At 44.4% G+C, this 21,367-nt stretch overlaps 1 protein-coding gene across 1 annotated transcript in view; it reads left to right on the forward strand.

The window, feature by feature from the left end:
* Nucleotides 1–17,464, forward strand: part of PCSK4 (proprotein convertase subtilisin/kexin type 4) — a 206,463-nt gene extending 188,999 nt beyond the window's left edge. The window contains exons 14-15 of the mRNA XM_077476003.1: nt 8,600–8,719; nt 16,874–17,464. Coding sequence (XP_077332129.1) covers nt 8,600–8,719; nt 16,874–17,352 — 599 coding nt within the window. The 3' untranslated portion in view covers nt 17,353–17,464. The remainder of the gene's footprint in view (nt 1–8,599; nt 8,720–16,873) is intronic.
* The last annotated feature ends 3,903 nt before the right edge of the window (nt 17,465–21,367 follow it).

A 21,367-nucleotide genomic window follows, 5' to 3' on the forward strand; every position in this document is an offset into this window, starting at 1 on the left:
GTATAAATGTCAGTGGTCCCAAAATAGTGTCAAAAGTGTCTGATCTGTTCTCTGCAATGTCGCAGTTTTGATTTAATAATTGCAGATCACCACCATTGCTAATTAAAATAAATAAATAAATAAAATTATAATAAAAGTGCAATAAATCTATCCCCTATTTTGTAGATGCCATAACTTTTGTGCAAACCAATCAATATACACTTATTGGGTGTTATTTTTAGTAAAATAAATAAAAATAAAGTAGAATACATATCGGCCTAAACTGAGAGACAATCAAAATATATATATATATATATATATATATATATATATATATATATATATATATATATATATATATATATATATATATATATAATGTGTGTGTATTATAGCAAAAAGTAATACTATTTTATTTTTAATTTTTTTATTGTCACTTTTTTGTTTATAGTGCAAAAAATAAAAACCTCAGAGGTGATCAAAAGAGAGCACTATTTTTGGGGAAAAAGTACGCCAATCTTGTTTCGGTACAACATCGCACAACCGTGCAATTGTCAGTTAAAGCAACGCAGTGCCGAAGCGCAAAAAATGCTCTGGTCATTAAGGGGGTAAAATCTTCCGGGGCTGAAGTGGTTAATAAGGTTTCTTGGTGACCTTCAACTCATTTTTTATTTATTTTTTTCAGTTTTATGCATGACCTTAAGCAACCACATCGGTTAATTTAGGTGGGGGCCCAAGAACAGGGATACATTTCTGACCTTGAACCACCCTGTGCATCAGCTAATTATCAGTCTGCCTGGATGTCTCTTTATACATTCTTGAGTAATTGTAAAATGATGCCTGAGCTGTAGCCAAATTGTTCTGGGTGGACTTCTTATGATGTCCTACCCAGAATGGGCCTCACTCCTGGCACAATATGTCACCTGCTCTGTCCACCAGACACTAATCGACTGCTGCCAGTACCATGTGATCGCTCAGGCCAATCATGGCAGGTCACAAGACCATTGTACACAATGAATGGCTTTGATTCATGCCATTCATTGTGTGCAGTTGTTGCTAGCTGTGATTGGTCACAGTAACTACTATGGCTCTGTGTCCCCTGATGTACATCAAAGAAAAGGATTTTACAGGTAAGCTGTTTTAAAAGTCCTGTTTTTCTCTTTCGTTCATTAACCTTAGGGTTATATCGCCACCTTCTGGAGAGGACTAGGTAGAACATGTAAAAACCTCAAAACTGCACAGTACTGCCCATGGGGCGGTCCTACTGGCTATAACCCCTCACTCTGTTTCCAGCAGCTCAGTTTTTTCTGCCTAGTGTAGAAGGACCTGGCTCCCGGTGGAAGTTTATTTTTTCTGCATTTTTGATTCCTGTGATCTACAATCAACAGCCGGGCTTGGTGGTGACAGGCTGGATAATATAGATCCTGGTAGTCTCCCCAGCCTGGCCATCGAGCGTGAGCAGACCTCAGCAACGTGCTGGGTTGGCCACGACATGCCCCATCTGATCCAGGGTGGCCGGTGAGCTATATGCTCCGGGGCGCACACATGACTGGGCTACTGCTGTCAGTGTGCCATGGCCGACAGCCACCCCGTACTGCTCGAGTGATGGGTCTGTCTGTGGAATGCGTCCAGCAGTCCCTGCAGGAGGGGAAAGTATGGTTCCACCTGTCTCGGGAGGCTGGAGCAGCTGGGCATTCCCTGGAAGGTTGACTAGGGGTCTCTCTCTCTCTCTTCTCTCCCCCGTGCCTTTCCCTCCTCCCCATGCTATGGGCCACTGTGTGACTGGGCATAGGGGGTGCAGTGCACGTACTTGGCCGGGGGTCCTGGGGGGGGCGCTCTGAGTCCTGGCAGGGGGCTGCACTGGGTGTTGGTGGCCTGCTCATCCTTTTCCCTGTTTTTAGGCCATGGTGGGGTATCTAGTGTGTATGGCATGTGAGACGGTCACTGTGTGGACCGAGGCCATTTTTCTGTAGCCGGGCAGCCATTTTCCTGGTGCTTTCAGACTTTTTTTTTTTGCTGAGGCGGCAATTTTCTAGTAGCCTCAGCTTGTTTTTATATCTAGTGCTGGGTGGCTACGGTGGGGGCATCTGCAGGAGGTGTCGGTCCCTTTTGGGTCCCACAAGCCACCAGGCGTGGCTAAAGTGTTTCCCTACCTAACTTTTTTTGATACGTTTTTTACAAGGAGTGGGGAATCCCACAGCAACGGATGGCGGTGTGTTACCCCTTTTGAGGAGAGTTTCCTGAAAAAATGGACATCTCCAACGATTGTTGACCCCCCCCCCCCGTATCCAGCTTAAATAAGGTTACCACAATCCCGGGGGAAGGGACCCTTGCTTTCAAGGACCTTGCCGACAGAAGGGCTGAGGTGGTTGCCCGGTACATGTTTACGGTGGTGGGGTCAGCATTGCAGCCAGTGTTAGCCACGGCCCTGGTGTCACAGACGCTTACTGAATGGGCTAAATTGTTGCACTGTGAGTTGGAGAAGAAACAGGTTTCCCCAGTCTGCATGAAACTGACAAACCAGTTGGTGCAGGGCCTTAAGTATGTCTGTGATACGGCCTTAGATATGGCCCCCTTGCTCTCTAGAGCCTCAGTATCCGCTGTGGTGCTACATCCCATGATTTGGCTAAAATGCTGGTCTGTGGACCAGGCATCTAAAAAAGCACTGGAGGATTTGCCCTTCCAGGGGGAGAGCCTATTTGGAGCCTCCCTGGTTAACATTAAGAATGTTACTGGGGGAAAGAATACGTTGCTCCCACAGTCCAGGAAGGGTAAGGAGTAAACATGTAAACACTGAGTCTGAAAAAGAGGCCTGGTCCTTAAGTGGTTAATGCTTGCTTTGACAAATCTATGCTTTTGGTTTACTATTTTGGGGTTCCTGCTACCGAGATTCCCCTTTTACACTATGTACGTCCTCTGTATTGCAGAAACATGTAGCTCTCGTCGTAGGCGAGGGTACTCCTTTTCCACTCAGAAGCGGATTTTTCATCTGTCCGGGTTGGCAAGTAAGCATTCCCAGTCTGACAAGGTGCCCGCTGAGGGACAAAAGCGCCCCTGGTTTCGCAAGCTGAACACACCTGCGAGCACAACTGTTGCTGCATGAAGGGTCACCCCCTGCCTGACTCTCGGGTGGGGGGGGGTCGCCTACGGAGTTTGCAGCTCGGTGGACCTCCCTACTTTCCGATCAGTGGGTCTGTGAACTGGTTTCATCAGGATACAAGATGGTTCTCTTGTCTGCCAAACAGATTTTTTTCTGTCCAACCTTCATCTTCTTTCGGCTCGTCGGGAAGCCCTGTTCGGGGCAGTACAGGACCTGCTTCTGTGCGGGGTGATGGTACCTGTACTGATGCCAGACAGGTTTCAGTGATTCTACTCCAATTTGTTTGTAATCCCAAAGAAGGTAGGGGTCCGTTCCAGTCCTGGCTCTCAACGGCTTTGTGAAAGTACAAAGTTTCAGGGTGGAATCCGTTTTCTCCGTGGTTGCTACACTCAATCAGGGGGATTTCTTGGCATTTTGGACATCAAGGACGCATACTTGCATGTCCCCATATGCGTCGGGCATCAGAGGTTTCTGCGATTTGCGGTCGGGGATGAGCACTAACAATTTGTAGCTCTGCCTTTTGGCCTAGCGTCGGCACCAAGGTGCTAGCCCCAATTCTAGCATTGCTAAGGCAACGAGGGATTGCAATCGTGGGTTACCTGGACGGCCTCATCCTGAGAGCAGCTTCCACCTCAGAATTAAGGGAGGATGTGGCAATCACCATACAGACTCTTCGGAAGTTTGGGGGCGTACAGTCGGCCCAGGGTCGCTGGATGCAAAAAGAATCCCACCTGCCGATCAATGTGCTGGAGCTTCGGGCAATCGGTGCCTCTCCACATGGTCACAGAGGCTGCAGGGGCATCCGGTCAGGATCCAGTCGGACAATGCCACGGCAGTGGCATATGTCAACCATCAAGGAGCTCGGCTGCAGCACTAGAGTTCGATCACATCCTACGGTGGGCAGAGCGGCGTGTTTCCCGGCTCTGTCAGCCGTATACATTCCAGTCGTAGAAAACTGGCAGGCGGACTACCTAAGTCATCTGATGCTTGACCAGGGGTAATGGTCGCTGCATCCGGATGTATGCTGGCTCCTTTGCCTAAGGTGGGGCACAGCAGATGTAGATCTCTTGGCTTCTCGACTCAAACGGAAGGTACAGAGGTTTGTGGCCAGATCAAAAGATCCCTGGGCGGACACGGCAGATGCGTTGGTGGCTCCATGGGGGCATTATCAGCTGATTTATGCCTTTCCCCTACTCAAACTTCTACCATTTCTGTTACGCAGAGTGGAGGCCGGGGGGGGGATTCCGATAATTGATTGCCCCAGATTGACCTCGGCGTCCTTACTACGAATAGTAGTCGTAGTACAAATGGTGGCGGATGTTCCTTGGTGGCTGCCAATGCGAGACAACCTGCTGTCACAAGGTCCAATACTTCATCCTGCTTTACCGTCGCTGGCTTTATTGGGACATGGCTGTTGAAAGCCAGGTGCTAAGGGTGACTAGGTCTGTCTGATTCAGTCATCTCCACTATGCTGAGGGCACGGAAGTCCTCTTCTCAGAAGATTTATCATCGTACGTGGAAGGCCTACATCTCCATGTGTGAGGAGATGGGGTGGCGTCTGCACACATACTCAGTTTCCAGGATCCTGCAGTTTTTGCAGCGAGAAGTGGATCAGAAACTTGCCTTCAGCACCATTAAGAGGCAGGAATCTGCTTTAGCTGTCTTTTTTTCAGCGACCTTTGGCGACTCATTCATTGGTGAGTACGTTTGTTCAGGGGATTCGACCTGTGGCCCTCTGGTTCAACCACCGTTGCCTCGGTGCTTCGGAAACTGCAGTTTTAAAACATTAGGGAGATTCCCATATTGACTCTCTCTAAGAAAGTAGTCTTTCTAGTAGCTATTACATCTGCCCGAGGGTTTCTGAGTTGGCAACCTTGTCATGCAAGTCTCCCTACTTGGTCCACCACAAGGATAAGGCAATGCTGTGTCCACAGTCTTCTTTTCTTCCAAAGGTTGTTTCGACTTTTCGTCTAAATGAGGACATTGTGCTTCCGTCCTTATGTCCTCGGCCGTCGCATCCCAAAGGGGATGCTTTGCATTCCTTGGACGTGGTCCGGGCTCTGGAGGTGTATCTGTCTGCTATGGCTCCTTTCCGAAAGTCGGACTCGCCGTTTGTATCGGTGGCTGGTCCAAAGAAGGGCCTGACTGTCTCGTCGGCCACCATTTCTCGGTGGATCAGACAGATTGTGGTTCAGGCTTATGCCTTAAGGGGACGGGCGCCCCCCCTCCCCCTTTCCGGTCACGGCACATTCGACCAGGGCAATTGGTGCCTCCTAGACTTTCCGACATCAAGTGTCTGTTTTCCAGGTGTGCAAGGCGGGGACCTGGTCGTCCCTTCACCTTCACAAAATTTTTTCAAGGCTCATGTGAGCGCATCTTCAGATGCTTGTTTTGGCCGCAAGGTTTTGCAGACGGCTGTTTAAGGTTGCAACTCCTCCGTTGAGGAGCTCTGGTGGTTATGGGTGGAGTGATTTTCTTGCTGTTCCCACCCCTCGTTTTTTGACACTGCTTGGGGACATCCCTAAGGCCAAGAGTAAAGGTGCTGTGTCTGTCAATGAACGAAAGAGAAAATAGGATTTTTGTACTCACCGTAAAATACTTTTCTCTGAAGTTCATTGATGCACACAGCACCCACCCCTCCTATTTATGCTTGTACTGCTTTTTGACGAACTGAGCTGCTGGAAGCAGAGTGAGGGGTTATAGCCAATAGGACTGCCCCTTGGGCGGTACTGTGCAGTTTTGCTGTTTTTACATGTGCTGCCTAGTCCTCTCCTGAAGGTGGCGATATAACCCTAAGATCAAGATTAAAGGTGTCCGTCAAGGATTTTACTGTGAGTACAAAAATCCTCTTTTTTTTTTTTTTTCTCTTCAAGGTTGGTATTTATGCTTTTAGAAGCTTGTTCTGCAACCATCCCTACCGTGAAGGTTGCAGAACAGCACTGGGGTTTCATATATAGAATGTACCTTCTACAGCACTGTGAAAACAAATTGGAAGAGAGAAGAGAATACCAACCCATGAGGAATCCTAATGGCTTCTGCCACATGCCAAAAGAAGTCTGTAAAAACTGAAAAAGGGTTGCCCCAGGGATTTTGTGGGCAAAAAGATTTATAGGATTCTGAAAAAGTAGTAATTTGTATATAATGTATAAAAAAAAGAAAAAAAGTTTATTGAAATAACTTAACATACACATCCAAAATCATAGAGCATACAATAAAAACACAGAATACAGTAGCTACCAAAATGTTGAAATATACAAAACTATCCGACATCAAGTCAGAAGTTGGTACTAATCACAACATATCCCAACATGTTTCGGAGAATACAACCACAAGTCAAAATTGGTGGCATATCCAAGTCCTTCCTCAAGGGTTAAAAGGTAGCATATTGGTGGAGTACAAGAGAAAAATAAACATAACAAAATATTTACATTGTAATTATAGAAAATGCATTTCATGGCAGAGAACAGATAGTTGCTTACATATTAAAGTACTTACAGATCATATGTTGGCTATTCATAGCATGGATACAGGTAGGTGGTCCCTCACATTTCAAAATTGCTGAATTTTGTAGTAGAAAAGCAGCATTAGAACAGTTAGGCCGCGTACACACGGGCGGACTGTCTGACGGACTTGGTCCGCTGAAACGTGTTTCAGCGGACAATCCGCTCGTGTGTGGGCTTCAGCGGACAGTCTGGCGGACTAAGTCTTTCGGAATTTCCGTAATATTGTCCGTCCAAACTTGGTTTCAGCGGACAGTCCGCTCGTGAGTAGGCTAGTTCAACGGACTAAGTATGGCGCATGCTCAGAAAGGATTTACACGGCCGAAGGTTGCATTGCAGTGTATTGGACGTCGTATTTCTAGTCCCGTCGTACGTGCCGTACACGTCATCGCGCAAGCTTTCAGCGGACTGTCTGTTCGTCGTGTGTGGTCAAGTCCGTTCATTCAAAAGTAGGACGGACTGTCTGTCAGAATGTCTGACGGACTTAGTTGGACGGATAGTCCGCCCGTGTGTACGCGGCCTTAGAGTACAGGTATGTAACACAAACTGTCCTCAAAGCCATCCAGTGTGCTCAACCTATGCAGTCGCTTCTTCCAAACAAACAGCAGCAGGTCCGTGCATACGGGGAAGCCAAAAAGGAAGGGCTGGAAATGCTTTCCAAAAGGAATAATAGCATATATACTCAGCCTCAGGGAGTATATCAGAGGGTGTAATAAAAAAAAAAAGGTACCTCATGTATAAACAGTCAAGCTTAAACCCTGTATATAAACAAGGTAAACAGGGTAAAAAGGTAAAAGGCACAGACTGCAAAGTATGTAGGTGACTATCCCAAGAGCAAAAAGCTTAGCCAGAGCCCAGAGCGGTCCGCTAGGTGCATAAGTAGAATGGGTCTGCAGCGCTGTGAAGTAATCGGCATACGCAGAAAAAAACGTCTAGAAAAAAAGAGTATTTGTATGTGCTACCTTGAGGCTTTCCATATCTGAAACAGCTCAGTGAGACACAGCATGTATCCTGGCTATGCAGCAAATGCAACCTCATCACTCACCTGATTATAAGGTAACTCCACATGAGACTAATCATGCGGAAAACCCATCAGAGGGTAATATTGATTATAACACCTGAGCTCAGTGACTAACATTGGGTGTTCAGGTCAGGCCGACATTAAGCGGTCCATCCGAACATCCACAAACAGAGACCGCCCATCATATAGACTTTGTGACTTGCTTCATATTTATCCACTTGCCTACTGGGCACTTTTACCCTTTCGCTGCCCAGGCCAATTTTTAGCTTTCAGCATTGTAACCCTTTGAATGACAATTAGTCATGCCACACAAATAGAGCTTTCTTTTGGTGGCATTTCTAAACCACTGTTTTTTTTTTTTTTTTTTGCTAAATAAACGAAAAAAAGACCAAAAATTTGGGGAAAAATGTTTCTTATAGTTTTGTTCTAAAATTTTGCGAACCGGTCATTTTTCTCCTTCACTGATGTGTGCTGATGAGGCTGCACTAATAGATGGCATTGATGAGGCAGCACTGTTGGGACTGCACTGATAAGCAGGACACTGATAACCAGTGCCCTTATCAGTGTAGTTGACCCTTTCACACAAGCTGGTTATCGTCTATCCTCTCCTCACGCCGTCAACGCGAGGAAATGAATGCTGATAATCAGCTTGTGTTTACATCATGATCGGTTGTCATTGGTCACAGCTGATCATGTGGTAAATGACCACTGTGATTGGCCCTTTACCCTGATCTGTGATCAACTGTGTTCTAAGGACACAGCGATCACAGAGCGCACTGTGCGCACACTGCAGCAGGCGCGTATATGGGAGGATGTCATATGACTCCCTCCCAGAACTGGCCAGCTGTGCTGTAGCAGTCATTCAGCTATAGCATGGTTGGCAAGTGGTTAAATATCAATTGTTAATAGACAATTTCTTTTGTTTTAAGCTTTTAAATATTTCCTTTTATTAACATGCAATCTACTGTTATGTTATGTGTGTGCTTTTATATATTGAAGGATTCTTAAACCGCTTCACGCTTATTCTGCATGGCACTGATGAAGATGTAATGGCTAGAAAAGTATCTGAGCCTGTGTTACGTGACTGTGTGACTCATGACATCAATGGAACATGCCTGGGTATGTGCTTTATTTTTTTTTATTTTTTAGCGTGTGAGTGACCAGGGGGTGTGGTGTTTGACCGACTGAGGGGGGGGGTTTGTTTGTTGCCCCCCCCCCCCAAAAAAAAATGGAGCACCAGCCATCACTGTCTTCAGTGCTCTTTCCTTAAGCTGAAAAACTGAGGACCTCTTGTGGAAAGTAGAAACCCATTTTAATATCAATTTAAATGGTTTATTTAGCCACGTACGGTAGGCGGCACTGTGTTCTGACAGCACTACAGGCAACTTCCCATCTGCTGGAATTAAATAGCCAGGTTGAATGCTTCTACTCAATTCACAAGGGGCCTTGTATTTTATGAATTAATACTAGGCTTCCTCTGATTTGCCAAGTTCAACCTCGGCCAATCAGAGGAACCCTTATATTCATTTTCCAGCTTGATCCAAGCAAACTAACCGCTTAACGACCGCCCGTTGCAGTTGTACTGCAGCAGGTCGGCTCTCCTTTTGTAAACAAGGCGGTTCCCCATTCTGACAGATGACATGACAGAGATCTACTGTTCACAGTCATCAGGAACAGTGTTCTCTGTCATGTCCCAGGCAGCCCACCCCCCCCTACAGTTAGAACACACTAAGGGAACACACTTAACCCCTTGATCGTCCCCTAGTGTTAACTCCTTCCCTACCAGTGTAGTTTTTACTTTGATCAGTGCATTTTTATAACACTGATCAATGTAATAATGTCACTGGTCCCCAAAAAGTGTAATTTGGGGTCAGATTTGTCCACCGCAATGTCAGTCCTCCTAAAAATCAGAATGCCGCCATAACCAGTAGAAACTATAAAAAAGGTCCCTAAATCTATCCCATAGTTTGTAGAAGTGATAACTTTTGCACAAACCAATCAATATACTCCTATTGTGATTTTTTTTTTATTATTATTTTTTTTTTAACAAATAATTGTAGCTCTTTGTTCATAGAGCAAAAAATAAAAACAGCAGCGGTGATCAAATACCACCAAAAGAAAGCTCTATTTGTTGGGAAAAAAACAATGTCAATTTTGTTTGGGTACAGAGTCGCAGGACCGTGAAATTGTCAGTTAAAGCAGCGCAGTGTCGTATCTCAAAAAATGGCCTGGTCATTAAGGGGCAAATCCTTCTGGTCCTTAAGTGGTTAAAGTGATATTAAAGCTGGGATTCTACTTTCAATGATGCCCTGCATTCACTATATAATGGCTGAAGCAGAGATGACTGCCCAGACCAAAAAGGATGTGAATAGGATCCTGCAGCATTCCAGGACCAGACTAAAGACTTTGAAAAAAGTAAGCATAAAAAAATAGCAAAAAATCTTTCCTGCTTGGGGAACTTTCAGAGGTGGAAAAAGTTATAGCTATGGATGGGAGTTTGGGGCCTTAAGTTGGGCTTTAAATACCTCAATGACTAATAGGTTTATATAAATAAAAAGTTTGCTACTACCGAGGTAAGGAATACAGAGGTAAAGATCCGCATACCTAACAGGTTAGCCTTAGTTCAGCTGTATTCCCCATCTGTTAAAAGCTCACGGGGGTTGATTTACTAAAACTGGAGAGTGCAAAATCTGGTGTAGCTTGGCATAGAACCAATCAGCTTACAGGTTTTATTGTTGAAGCTTAATTGAACAAGCTGAAGTTAGAAGCTGGCTACCATGCACAGCTGCACCAGATTTTTGAATGCTCCAGTTTTAGTAAATCAACCCCCGAGTGACCATAAACTTGTAGCAGAGCTGTCCCCCAGACTAGTTGATTAAAAAAATAATTGCTGTGATTGATAGCTTCCAGAGGTCCTAACTTCGCAGGCATGTGAGTGAGGGGCCCCAAATGCACACTGTCTGCATTCAGGGCTGTGCACCTGAATGCTGTCAAATTGGGACCTGCAGTCACAGTATGGAGGGGGTAGGACTCATATCTTGCATTCATTACATTCAGAAGCTGTGTATCCATCTGGTGGCACTTACTGTATCATAAGCTTGTGCTTCCTGACAAACTACTGTTTGATAGAACAGTTACCGCATTTCTTTATCGTACATCATAGGACATAGAGCCTTAAAGTGGTTGTAAACCCTCTGGGACCACTTTAACCTACAGGTAAGCCTAGATTGAGGCTTACCTGTAGGTGAAAGAAATATCTCTATATGGTTAAGGAGATATTTTACAAAAACTGGGCGCCGTAGACAGTGGTGTAAGCACACTGAGCATGCCGTTAGTGAATGCTAACATGCCGTCACTGACGGCTCCCGCACGCATGCGCCAGAGTGATGTCATCGCTGCTCTGGCCACTCACAGCGCCGCAGCAGCAATACCCAGAAAGGAAGATGGATGCTTCGTGGAAGAGGGGACAGCGGTGACATCGATGGCTCCTGTGTCAGGCAAGTGACACATAATGGGCTACTATGTAATGCATAGTAGACCATTATGCTTTACCTTTGCAGGGAAACAAAGAGGAAGTAAATCCTAATGGGTTTACTTCCTCTTTAAGTATTTACTTAGTGGGTTATAGCTACCTTCAGGTGTTGACACTGGCACACCCAATACAAGAAGTTGACTCCAGGAGGGATCCATGCTGGATTTAAAAAGCCTCTACAACCAGATCCATCCCACCACTGCAGCTCCAGGATGTTACCCGGCCTTGCATAGAAGAACGAGGTTTTGCCTGTAACGCTCTTCTTTGAAGGCTAGACCCTAGGAACCAGGAATCTTTTTGGTCTTGCTACGTTACCTAAAGCTGTCCTGAGGGGTGCTATACATGGTCCAAAGGAGTGGAACCCCTATTAAAAGGGCCCCAGTCTTTGAAGGTTTAACCACACTGCCCGCCGTGATGGGTAAAGTTTGGATCTGTCTGTTTACAGCAATATCCTGCAGCGAGGAAAAGGTAAGAGGAAAGCATAGGAAATGCAAAGTCCACCTATGACTTTTCTTTCAATTATATTGTAAAATGCCTTAAAAACTCCTCTAAAGGGAGTAATAGTCTATAGACCCTGTTTAATTCTGCTAATATAGCGTGTGTCTCAGCAGCTGGGGGGGTCTCCTCTCCCTCTAACTAAATGGGGAAACTGAAGGGATAGGGATACAGGGACAGAGTCAGGCTCTGAAGAGGCGTTTCCCCTCACCAAGGTGGTGGGAAGACTTCTGCATTTCGCAGAAGTCTGGCAGAGGGAAACTCAGGACAGATGGGCTCTCTCCACAGTGACTCTAGGATACAAACTAGAGTTTCGGGAGTTTCCACCATCTCACTTTCTGAGATCAAACGTTCCCAAGGATCCAGGGAAAAAACAATCCCTGTGTCAAGCATTAGACCAATTGACTTGAGGGGTAATCATACAGATCCCCACAGAAGAACAAGGTTTAGGTTTCTATTCAAACCTGTTTATGGTACCAAAACCGAATGGAGATGTCAGGCCTAATCTAAATCGGTTCTCATTTCGAATGGAGTCGATCAGATCAGTGGTCCCCATCCTACAAGACGGAGAACTTCTGGCGTCCATCGACATCAGGGATGCATATCTGCATGTCCCTATATTTCCCACTCGCCAAATGTTTGTGCGATTCAAAGTGGAACAACAGTACTTTCAGTTCGCGGCCTTACCCTTTGGGCTAGCCACAGCACCATGAGTATTTACAAAAATACTGGCCCGACCTCTAGCCAGGTTGAGGGCACAGGGAATAACAGTGTTGGCGTACCTAGACGATCTATTGTTAATAGACCAGTCAGTGACTCGCTTAAGGCAAAGCGTACGCATTACAACCAGTTACCTGGAAAGTCTCAGTTGGATCCTCAACCTTGAAAAGTCTTCCTTAAAACCAGTAAGAAGGCTGGATTACTTAGACCTGATCATAGATGCAGCCCAGAAAAGGGTGTTCTTGCCTCCAGCAAAGATCAGCTCCATACAAGCAGTCCTTTATGCCTAGTTCCATTCAAGACTGTTGCAAAACAGAATCCTCTCTGCTTGGAGCAAGACGATCCAAGCTTTGGACTTGTCAATGTGGCTGTCCCCAAGAGTGTCTCAAAGCCCCAGTTGGTTACAAAGCCAGAATTTGTTGAAGGGGAAATCCTTCAGACCAATAATCTGGAAATTACTAACGACAGATGCCAGCCTTTCAGGCTGTGGAGTGGTATTAGAGGAGACCACTGTCCAGGGACAGTGGCCAAAACTCGAAAGAGCCCTGCCCATCAACATCCTAGAGATTTGGGCAGTGAATCTGGCTCTGAAAACCTGGACCTCCAGGTTAAAGAATTGTCCAGTCTGGATTCAATCCGACAATGTCACGGCTGTGGCCTATATCAATCACCAAGGGGGCACCAAGAGTCTCTCCGCTCAGAGAGAGGTGAACCATAGCTTAACTTGGGCAGAAAGGAATGTCCCATCCCTATCGGCAGTTTTCATTCCAGGAGTAGAAAATTGGCAGGCGTACTAAGTCGCCAGCAGTTATTCCCAGGGAAGTGGTCTCTTCACCCCGAAGTGTTTTGACCTGTTTGCCAAAGATGAGGTACTCTGGACATAGATTTTCTAGCATCCAGATTCAACATGAAGTTAGTCAACTTTGTGTCCAGAGCAAGGGATCCACTCGCATACGAATCAGATGCGCTGGTAACCCCGCGGGAACAGTTTTCACTGATCTACGCTTTTCCCCTGATTCAGTTGCTGCCTCAACTTTTTTGCAGGATAAAGCTGGAAAGAGAGCTGGTAATTCTGGTAGCACCAGCATGGCCCAGAAGGTCATGGTACGAGAGATCGTAAAGATGGCAATGGAGAGACCTTGGCATCTCCGACTAAGGCCAGACCTGCTATTGCAGGGCCGATATTCCATTCTACTTTATGAACGCTAAATTTAATGGCTTGGCTATTGAAACCCACATTCTGAAGAATCGTGGGCTTTCTAGGTCTGTTATCTCAACTTTAATCAATGCAAGGAAACCAGTTTCCAGTTTGGAAAGCTTACGTTTCCTGGTGTGAATCCAAGGGTTGGCTTAGGGCCAAGTCTCAGCCTTATCGGTTTTATTTCAAAGACTGCTTGCTACGCATTCTTTAGTCCGGGGTTTTATGCAAGGGGTGATTCGGAATAATCTGCCAGTTAAATCACTTTTAGGCTGGGTTCACATTGCAGCGGTTACGAGAACCGGATGTGATTCGCACCGCACTGCAGTGAAAATGACATCCGATCTCTGTGTGATGCGAGTTTAGCCATACAGATAGTATGGCTGAATTCGCATCGCACACGGCCCAAACTCGCACAGGACCCTTTTTTTTGTCCGCAGCAGAATCGGATCGCATGGGTGTTCACACCATGCGATCCGATTCCTGTCCGAGTTTGCAGATCGCACTGCGATATGCGAACTGATCTGGGGGTGTCATTAACGTTTCACTGACACTCCCAGCAGTTCGCATAGGGCAGTGTGAACTTTCGCCGGGAGGTATGCGATGCGGGAACCCGCCGCGGATTCACGGCGTTCCCACATCGCTGCAATGTGAACCTAGCCTTAGGCTGCATTTCACACCTGAGCGTAGCGTTTTCAATTGTTTTTTGCAGCGTTTTTTACCGTGATTTGCAGCGTTTTTTACCGCGATTTTGTGCAGGGCAAAAGGTCACCAATGTTAAAAGAAGAAAAACGCCCAAATCTGCTCAATTCGAGTGACAAAAAAGGTTCCGGAACTTGTTTGAGCTTCAGGCGTTCGGCTTCAGGCGACATGTAGTGGAGATGTGAACCATCTCCATTGAGAATAATATAATTTTTCCCCTCTAGCGTTTTGTAGCTTCAAGCTACAAAACGCTCAGGTGTGAATGGGGTCTTAACCCCTTGGGACTTGAATTTTGTTTTGCCAGTGTTACAAAAACTGCCATTTGAACCATTACAGCTTGTTCCCTTAGTCCTTCTGACTAGGAAGCTGATATTTTTGGTTGGTATATCCTCAGCAAGGAGGGTTTCAGAATTGGCTGCTCTTTCTTGTAAAGAGCTATATTTGATTATTCATGAGGACAGAGTGGTGTTACGCCCTCTTCCAGGCTTTTTGCCAAAAGTGGTTTCAGGCTTTCATCTGAATGAAGATATTGTACTGCCATACTTTTTCCCAAAACCATGTTCCAGGGAAGAAAACTCACTACGTTTACTTAGCGAAACACCACCTCAACATTGCCCATATCCATTCAAAAAATACTACTAAAAGAGCAATTACGAAGGATCAACCCACAATCAACCGCCAATCAAAGGAAGACCCCAATTCAACCACAACACTTAACATGTGCCCTGATTAACACCAGATCGGCAGTCAAGCAAAGACAAGAAGTCCACGCTTTAATCACCCAAAACATAGATTGCCTCTTCATCACGGAAAGCTGGCTAACACCCGACTGCAACACCATCCTAACTGAATAGGTCCCTGAAAAATACAGGATCCTAACGGAGCATAGAATAGGAAAAAAAGGAGGAGGCCTAGCAGTGATCCCTTGCGCTTAGCATACCTACACTACAGAACCCAGTGCCTTTATGGAGACACTTTCTCTACAGCTGCAAACACCCCAAGACATCATTAATATACTGCTTTACTACAGACCACCAGGACCAAAGACAAATCTCCTGATACCCTTCACCAAATTCATTTCAATACACACCCTGAAAACCAAAAACGTTCTGGTACTTGGAGACTTCAATCTCTGGGCAAACACACAAAGACCCCATCGCCTCTGCCTGCATTAACTAACTGGAAGAACTAGGTCTTCAGCAACTGATAAATGCTCCTATACATGGTTCACTACACACTCTGGACCTCATCTTCAAACAAAATATCGACATCAGCATACTCAACTTACCGCTACCATGGACTGACCATCACACTATCAAATTTAAAATCACCACTCACCAACACCAGAGTGATTAGTGCTTCTTGGGCAGTGCGTCACCAAGCCTCCTTTGTTCAGATCTGCAAGGCCGCAACTTGGTCTTTGGTCCATACATTCACAAAATTTTACCAAGTGGATGTAAGAAGGAATGAGGATATCGCCTATGGGCGCAGTGTGCTGCAGGCAGCAGTATAAGTCCTTATAAGGCCTTAAGGTCTGGGGGTGTGCTACGGGTTGTGTCTCCCTCCCCTCAAGTAGCATTGCTATGGGACATCACACTAAGTAAATACTTTAGGCGCTGTGTCCTATGATGTACGATAAAGAAAATAGGATTTTTATAACGGCTTACCTGTAAAAATCCTTTTCTTGGAGTACATCATAGGACACAGAGGTACCGCCCCGCTTCTTTTATGGGTTTTAAGTATATTGCTTGGCTACAAAAACTGAGGTACTCCTGGAAGGAGGGGTTATATAGGGGAGTCAACTTCCTGTGTCAACACCTGAAGGTAGCTATAACCTGCTAAGTAAATACTTAAGGCTCTGTGTCCTATGATGTACTCCAAGAAAAGGATTTTACAGGTAAGCCGTTATAAAAATCCTATTTTTTCGCTCCATAAGACACACCTAGATTTTAGAGGAAAATATGAAAAAAAAATTCTGAACCAAATGGTGTACTAAAATATTTAATAAAATAAAACGGAATAATATTTCTACACTGACAACCAATGTAAGGGGACACCCTACACTGGTCCCCAATGTAATTGGGACGTTTACATGACCTCAACACAACAGGAGTATTTACATCAACCACCAATGTATTGAGACATTTACACTGACCGGTGATGTAACAGGTGTATTTACCGGAACCCGCCATCTCTCTACTAATCTCTGCATTCTTCTCTCCCAGGGGATGTAATTTACATATGCATTGCGGTGGTCGGCCTTGTTTACATAACATTGCCCGCGCGATTTATATGTGAATACCGATCCTGTGGGGGTTAGTTAAAGAACAATACGTTTTGATTCTCTCCCTCTAGCAGCTGAAGGCAGGGGAGAAACAGGATTTAGCTAAACGATCCCCCTATTAGCGGCTCTGCTGGTCAGTATTTGTTCCATAAGACGCGCAGACATTTTCCCCCATTTTTTTGGGGGGGGGGGAAAGTGCGTCTTATGGAGCGAAAAATATGGTATATATGTTGTAATATATAATGTTACAGTTCTATCCACTAGAATGATTTTACATTTTATAGTAGTTGCTTATAATGTACCTAATAATGTACACGACTCCATTTTTATTTTTATTACTAGAATGTGAAATGCCATTTTTTGCATTTGGACACTTTTGCATTACTTACTGCCCTTCAAAATACTTCAAGACATTGTTGCCGGTTAGGACAACTGAAAAATTGTCTGCAATTCCTCGCACTGCCAGAGCCTGTACTCCTTGTCACTACTCATGCTCCACCTGCAGGGGACCCTCTGCTAATAATTGTACTGCTTGCCCACTCTTTTCTTCATATAATGAGAGAAAACATTCCTGCTCACAGCCTTCCTATCCAGGGATAGATCTCAGTTCCAGTAAATCCAGGGAAGTCTTAAGTTTTGCCATAATAATAGCCATGGTTTTAGGAGGCATGGTGTTCTTGATCTGCCTGGTTACTTCACTTTTCCTGATGTTAAACAGAATACATGTCTACAGATTCTCATCCCCTAATATGCCACACACAGCTGGCCTGGAAATGGGCAATCTCCAAAGTGAGGGTGATGAAGCTGCTGTTGATATTTAAATGAAAGATGTCATCTACTGTTACAGAAGAGACTATAAAGTCCTAATTATAAATGCACAGGTAGCATGAGGATCATCACCTAAATATAAATAAAATGAAAATATATTTATAATGTATTATCATTTTTTAATTATTATATATTGTAAAATAATATGTTTATAATGTTATTATATTAAATGTATAAGGTAGCCATTTTGCTTGTGAAAGGATTTGCAAACCTTTTCAGCCAGTGCTGAGATTTACACAACCCATCAGACATTAGAGCCAGGATGATGACATTACTTTTCTGAGCTGCAGTTAACCAGTTCCCGACCAGCGCACACCGATGTACGTCGGCAGAATGGCACAGGCAGGCATATTGGCGTACAGGTACGTCCAATCTTTAATGCCGCCCTGCCATCGTGAGCATGCCACCCGTGGCACGCTCGTGTGCTGGTCGGGACCCCCATGAGTCCGGTCGAAGGTCCCGCAGACTCTATCGCCGCGGGCATACCCGTGATAGTCTCACGGGGCGGCTGAATGGAGAGATGCCGTTGTAAACAGCATCTCCCCGTTCGACATAGCAACAAGTGACGCTGATCTCTGCTCCATGTGATTGGAGCAGAGATCAGTGTTCACCAAATGAAAGCCCAGCCCCCAACAGTTAGTAACACACCCCTAGGAACACTTAACCCTTAGACTGCCACCCACTGGTTAACCCCTTCACTGCCAGTGTCGTTTACATAGGAATCAATGCATTTGTATAGCAGTGATTGCTGTATAAATGACAATGGTCCCAAAAATGTGTCAAAAATGTCTGATGTGTCCGCCACAATGTCTGTCACAATAAAAAAACCGCTGATCACCGCCATTACTAGTAAAAAGAAAAAAAAAAATATTAATAAAAATGCCATAAAACTATCCCCTATTTTGTAAGCGCTATAACTTTTGCACAAACAAATCACTAATCGCTTATTGTGATTTTTTTTTTTTTTTTTACCAAAAATATGTAGAAGAATACGTATCAGCCTAAACTGAGGGGAAAAAAATGTTTTTTTATATATATATTTTTATGGGGATATTTATTATAACAAAAAGTAAAAAATAATGCGTTTTTTTTTTCAAAATTGTCGCTCTATTTTTGTTTATAGCGCAAAAAATAGAAATCGCAGGGGTGATCAAATACTACCAAAAGAAAGCTCTATTTGTGGGGAAAAAAAAGGACATTAATTTTGTTTGGGAGCCACATTGCATGACCCCGCAATTGTCAGTTAAAGCGACGCAGCGCCGAATTGCAAAAAGTGGTCTGGTCTTTGGCCAGCAAAATGGTCCGAGGCTGAAGTGGTTAAGGGATGTGGCAGGTCACCACTTTGCTCCCAGGTAACCGATTAGGAGAAGCAGCAGATTGTTGAGGTTGTCCCACTGTTCACTTTGCTTTTCTTTTTTTTGCATGCAGCGCACCCTTTCCAGCTTGATTGGTGTTTTAAAAGGAATTACAAGAGATTCATATCAAGTCAAATTCAAGTGTTCATACTATCTGCATTTAATTATACATTTGTGAAAAAAATAACACCAGTTTCTCAGAAAATCATTTAATATAAGCAGGGCTCAAGTCCTGCGGGAACGCATGGGAAGTGAGTTCCTGCACTTTTTCCATAACAGGAACTCCGTTCCCATTAGCAGCCGTGTCCTGCAAAACTTTGAAGTATGCGAGCTGTGTGGCAGGTGCTACACCAGCAGCAGCCAGCACAGCTAACAATAGTAAGTGCCGCACACCTGCCCATTCAGGCATTGCCAGTAGGGGGCCCCATGACAGCTTCTACTTCGATCTACCTGTCAATCACAGCTAGCTGATGGGTAGATCAGGTCCCTGCTGCTAAGAGATTGTATTTAGTCAGACCTCTCGCGATGCGCTCCTCCCCGCAGGCCTCTCCTGATTTTCATCCCCCCCAGTCTGCATACTTGCTCTGTGTGTCCCGTTGAATCCCCCCTCCTCTATCTTCAGTGCCATATGATGAGAGAACCCAGAGGAGGAGCACAGCTATTCTGCTCACAGGACATGCAGGAAGAGAGGTGAGCTGAGGGAGGAACATCAGTTTGGGGTGGTAAGCTGAGCACAATACATGGCAAAGTTTAATGCCAGGAGGGAAGTTTATGTAGAAATATGTGAAGGGTTGGAATAGTAGCGAGAGTGTGTTGGAGCCCTGCAGAGTATGCAGCCCCCCCAAGCTAACGTATATCTCCTAAGCAGGAACACATCACTATCTCCCCAAGCATTCTGTCCAGATAATGTGCAGTTAATTTATGACCTTTCCGTTTAACCCTGTGTTATCCAAACTCTGTTCAATGAAAAGTGTAAACTCACCACATAAACACTCTATATTCAAAATAACATTCCCCAATAAAGATCAGAACATGCTGTTCACATTTGCATGGAAGCACAATTGAATGAATGCTGATTATTCCGAGAATTACCATATTTGTTTATTGAGGATTGTTTTTTTTATTTGAAAAATACCACTTTTGAAGCGTTCGTGCATATGAGCGTATCATTTTTATTTTTTTTGGTGGGCGAGTGGATCTTGGGTGGGAGCTCCCACACTTTTTTTCCCCAGGATTTGACCCCTGAATATAAGCACAAGGAAAAAAGACTAAACTGGCAGCACTTTTGGGGATTTGTGGCCACTTGGACACAGATTAACTCCTTACGCTTATATCTCCTATTTTTATAGCAACACATTGTACTCATGTCTGGGGAACACACAAAACCAAGGGTTGAACCTAACACAAGCTTGGTTACAATGAGCTTGAGAACATCAGGTTCAAGCAGGAGTTTAGAAAAGACATTTGGCATATTGCTGGTCTAGTGTATGTTTAACAAGTCGTTGTCAACAAATGTTTAGGGCTATGATGAAACTCCAAGTGAATGATATCACAATAAACTAAATCATATAATTCTATGTGTAAAAAATACCAAATAAATGATGAAACAGAGATAAGTGCTGGTCAAATGGCCAATGTCTACATGTAAGTGTCCAAAAATTTAGTAACTGGTCTTCTATTCCCGGCTTGTGTGGGGAACATATATTCCAAATGAGCTCTAGTGGTAAAACCAACATATAGAGATAAGAGGTTGGGTACTCTTACCGTGGCAGATGGACACATAAACCATATGGCAATGCGTCGTACAGGCTTGTAATGCTTGAGAGCCAGTGATGGAAGGTGCCCGACTGGATGATGTCATACAGGCTGAAGCTCAAATCCGCATAAACGTAGATAGTGATTCGAAGTCGATGGTTCAGAGACAATGGCTCCAAAATGGATGAGCAGCCAAACTGATCCCCAAAAGGATGGTCCAGGGGTATTCGTCAGTGTTCAAACATGAGTGAGGAAAAAAATATGGAAACGCTCCACATGGCGTAGATCAACCAATGAAGTTTTATTAAAGCGTATGTAAAAATACCATACAATGAAAAACTGGTAAAAACACAAAGAATCCCATGATAATCCAAAAAGCAATATGGGAAGCAGAATGTCCTGGCCCGATGCGATTCGACTACTAAGTCTTCAACTGGGGCATGACAGTAGCCATCATAGCGCTACACTAGTCTATTTATATCACTGTTTGGACTTTGAGTGTTGGCAGATTTTGTTCACTTTGTACTATTTTACATATTTTTATATTTTTGGTCACTTATGTTTTTGGGTTTAGCGCAGTATTTTCTCTCACTTCAACAAACGTTTAGGGTCCATACAGTTTGTTTTTAGCACTGTATTACACTAGACAACCCATTCATTGTGTGCAAGAATAAGTGAGTGTGAAAATAAATTGAACGCTAACATGTCAGAATACTTAAATAGACATACATCACACATACAAAATAAGGGTGCTTATTACATCTAGTGTTATAGCATCAAAGACACTAAATACATTAAAGCAAAAGTGTATTCATCAAAATGATGTACAGTAAATCCAGAAAATATTCACATTGCTTCACTTTTTCCACATTTTGTTATGTTACAGCCTTATTGCAAA

The sequence above is a fragment of the Lithobates pipiens genome, unplaced genomic scaffold, assembly GCF_037356315.1.
Source record: "Lithobates pipiens isolate NorthernLeopardFrog02 unplaced genomic scaffold, aLitPip1_a1.2 Scaffold_13, whole genome shotgun sequence".
Lineage (NCBI taxonomy): Eukaryota > Metazoa > Chordata > Amphibia > Anura > Ranidae > Lithobates > Lithobates pipiens.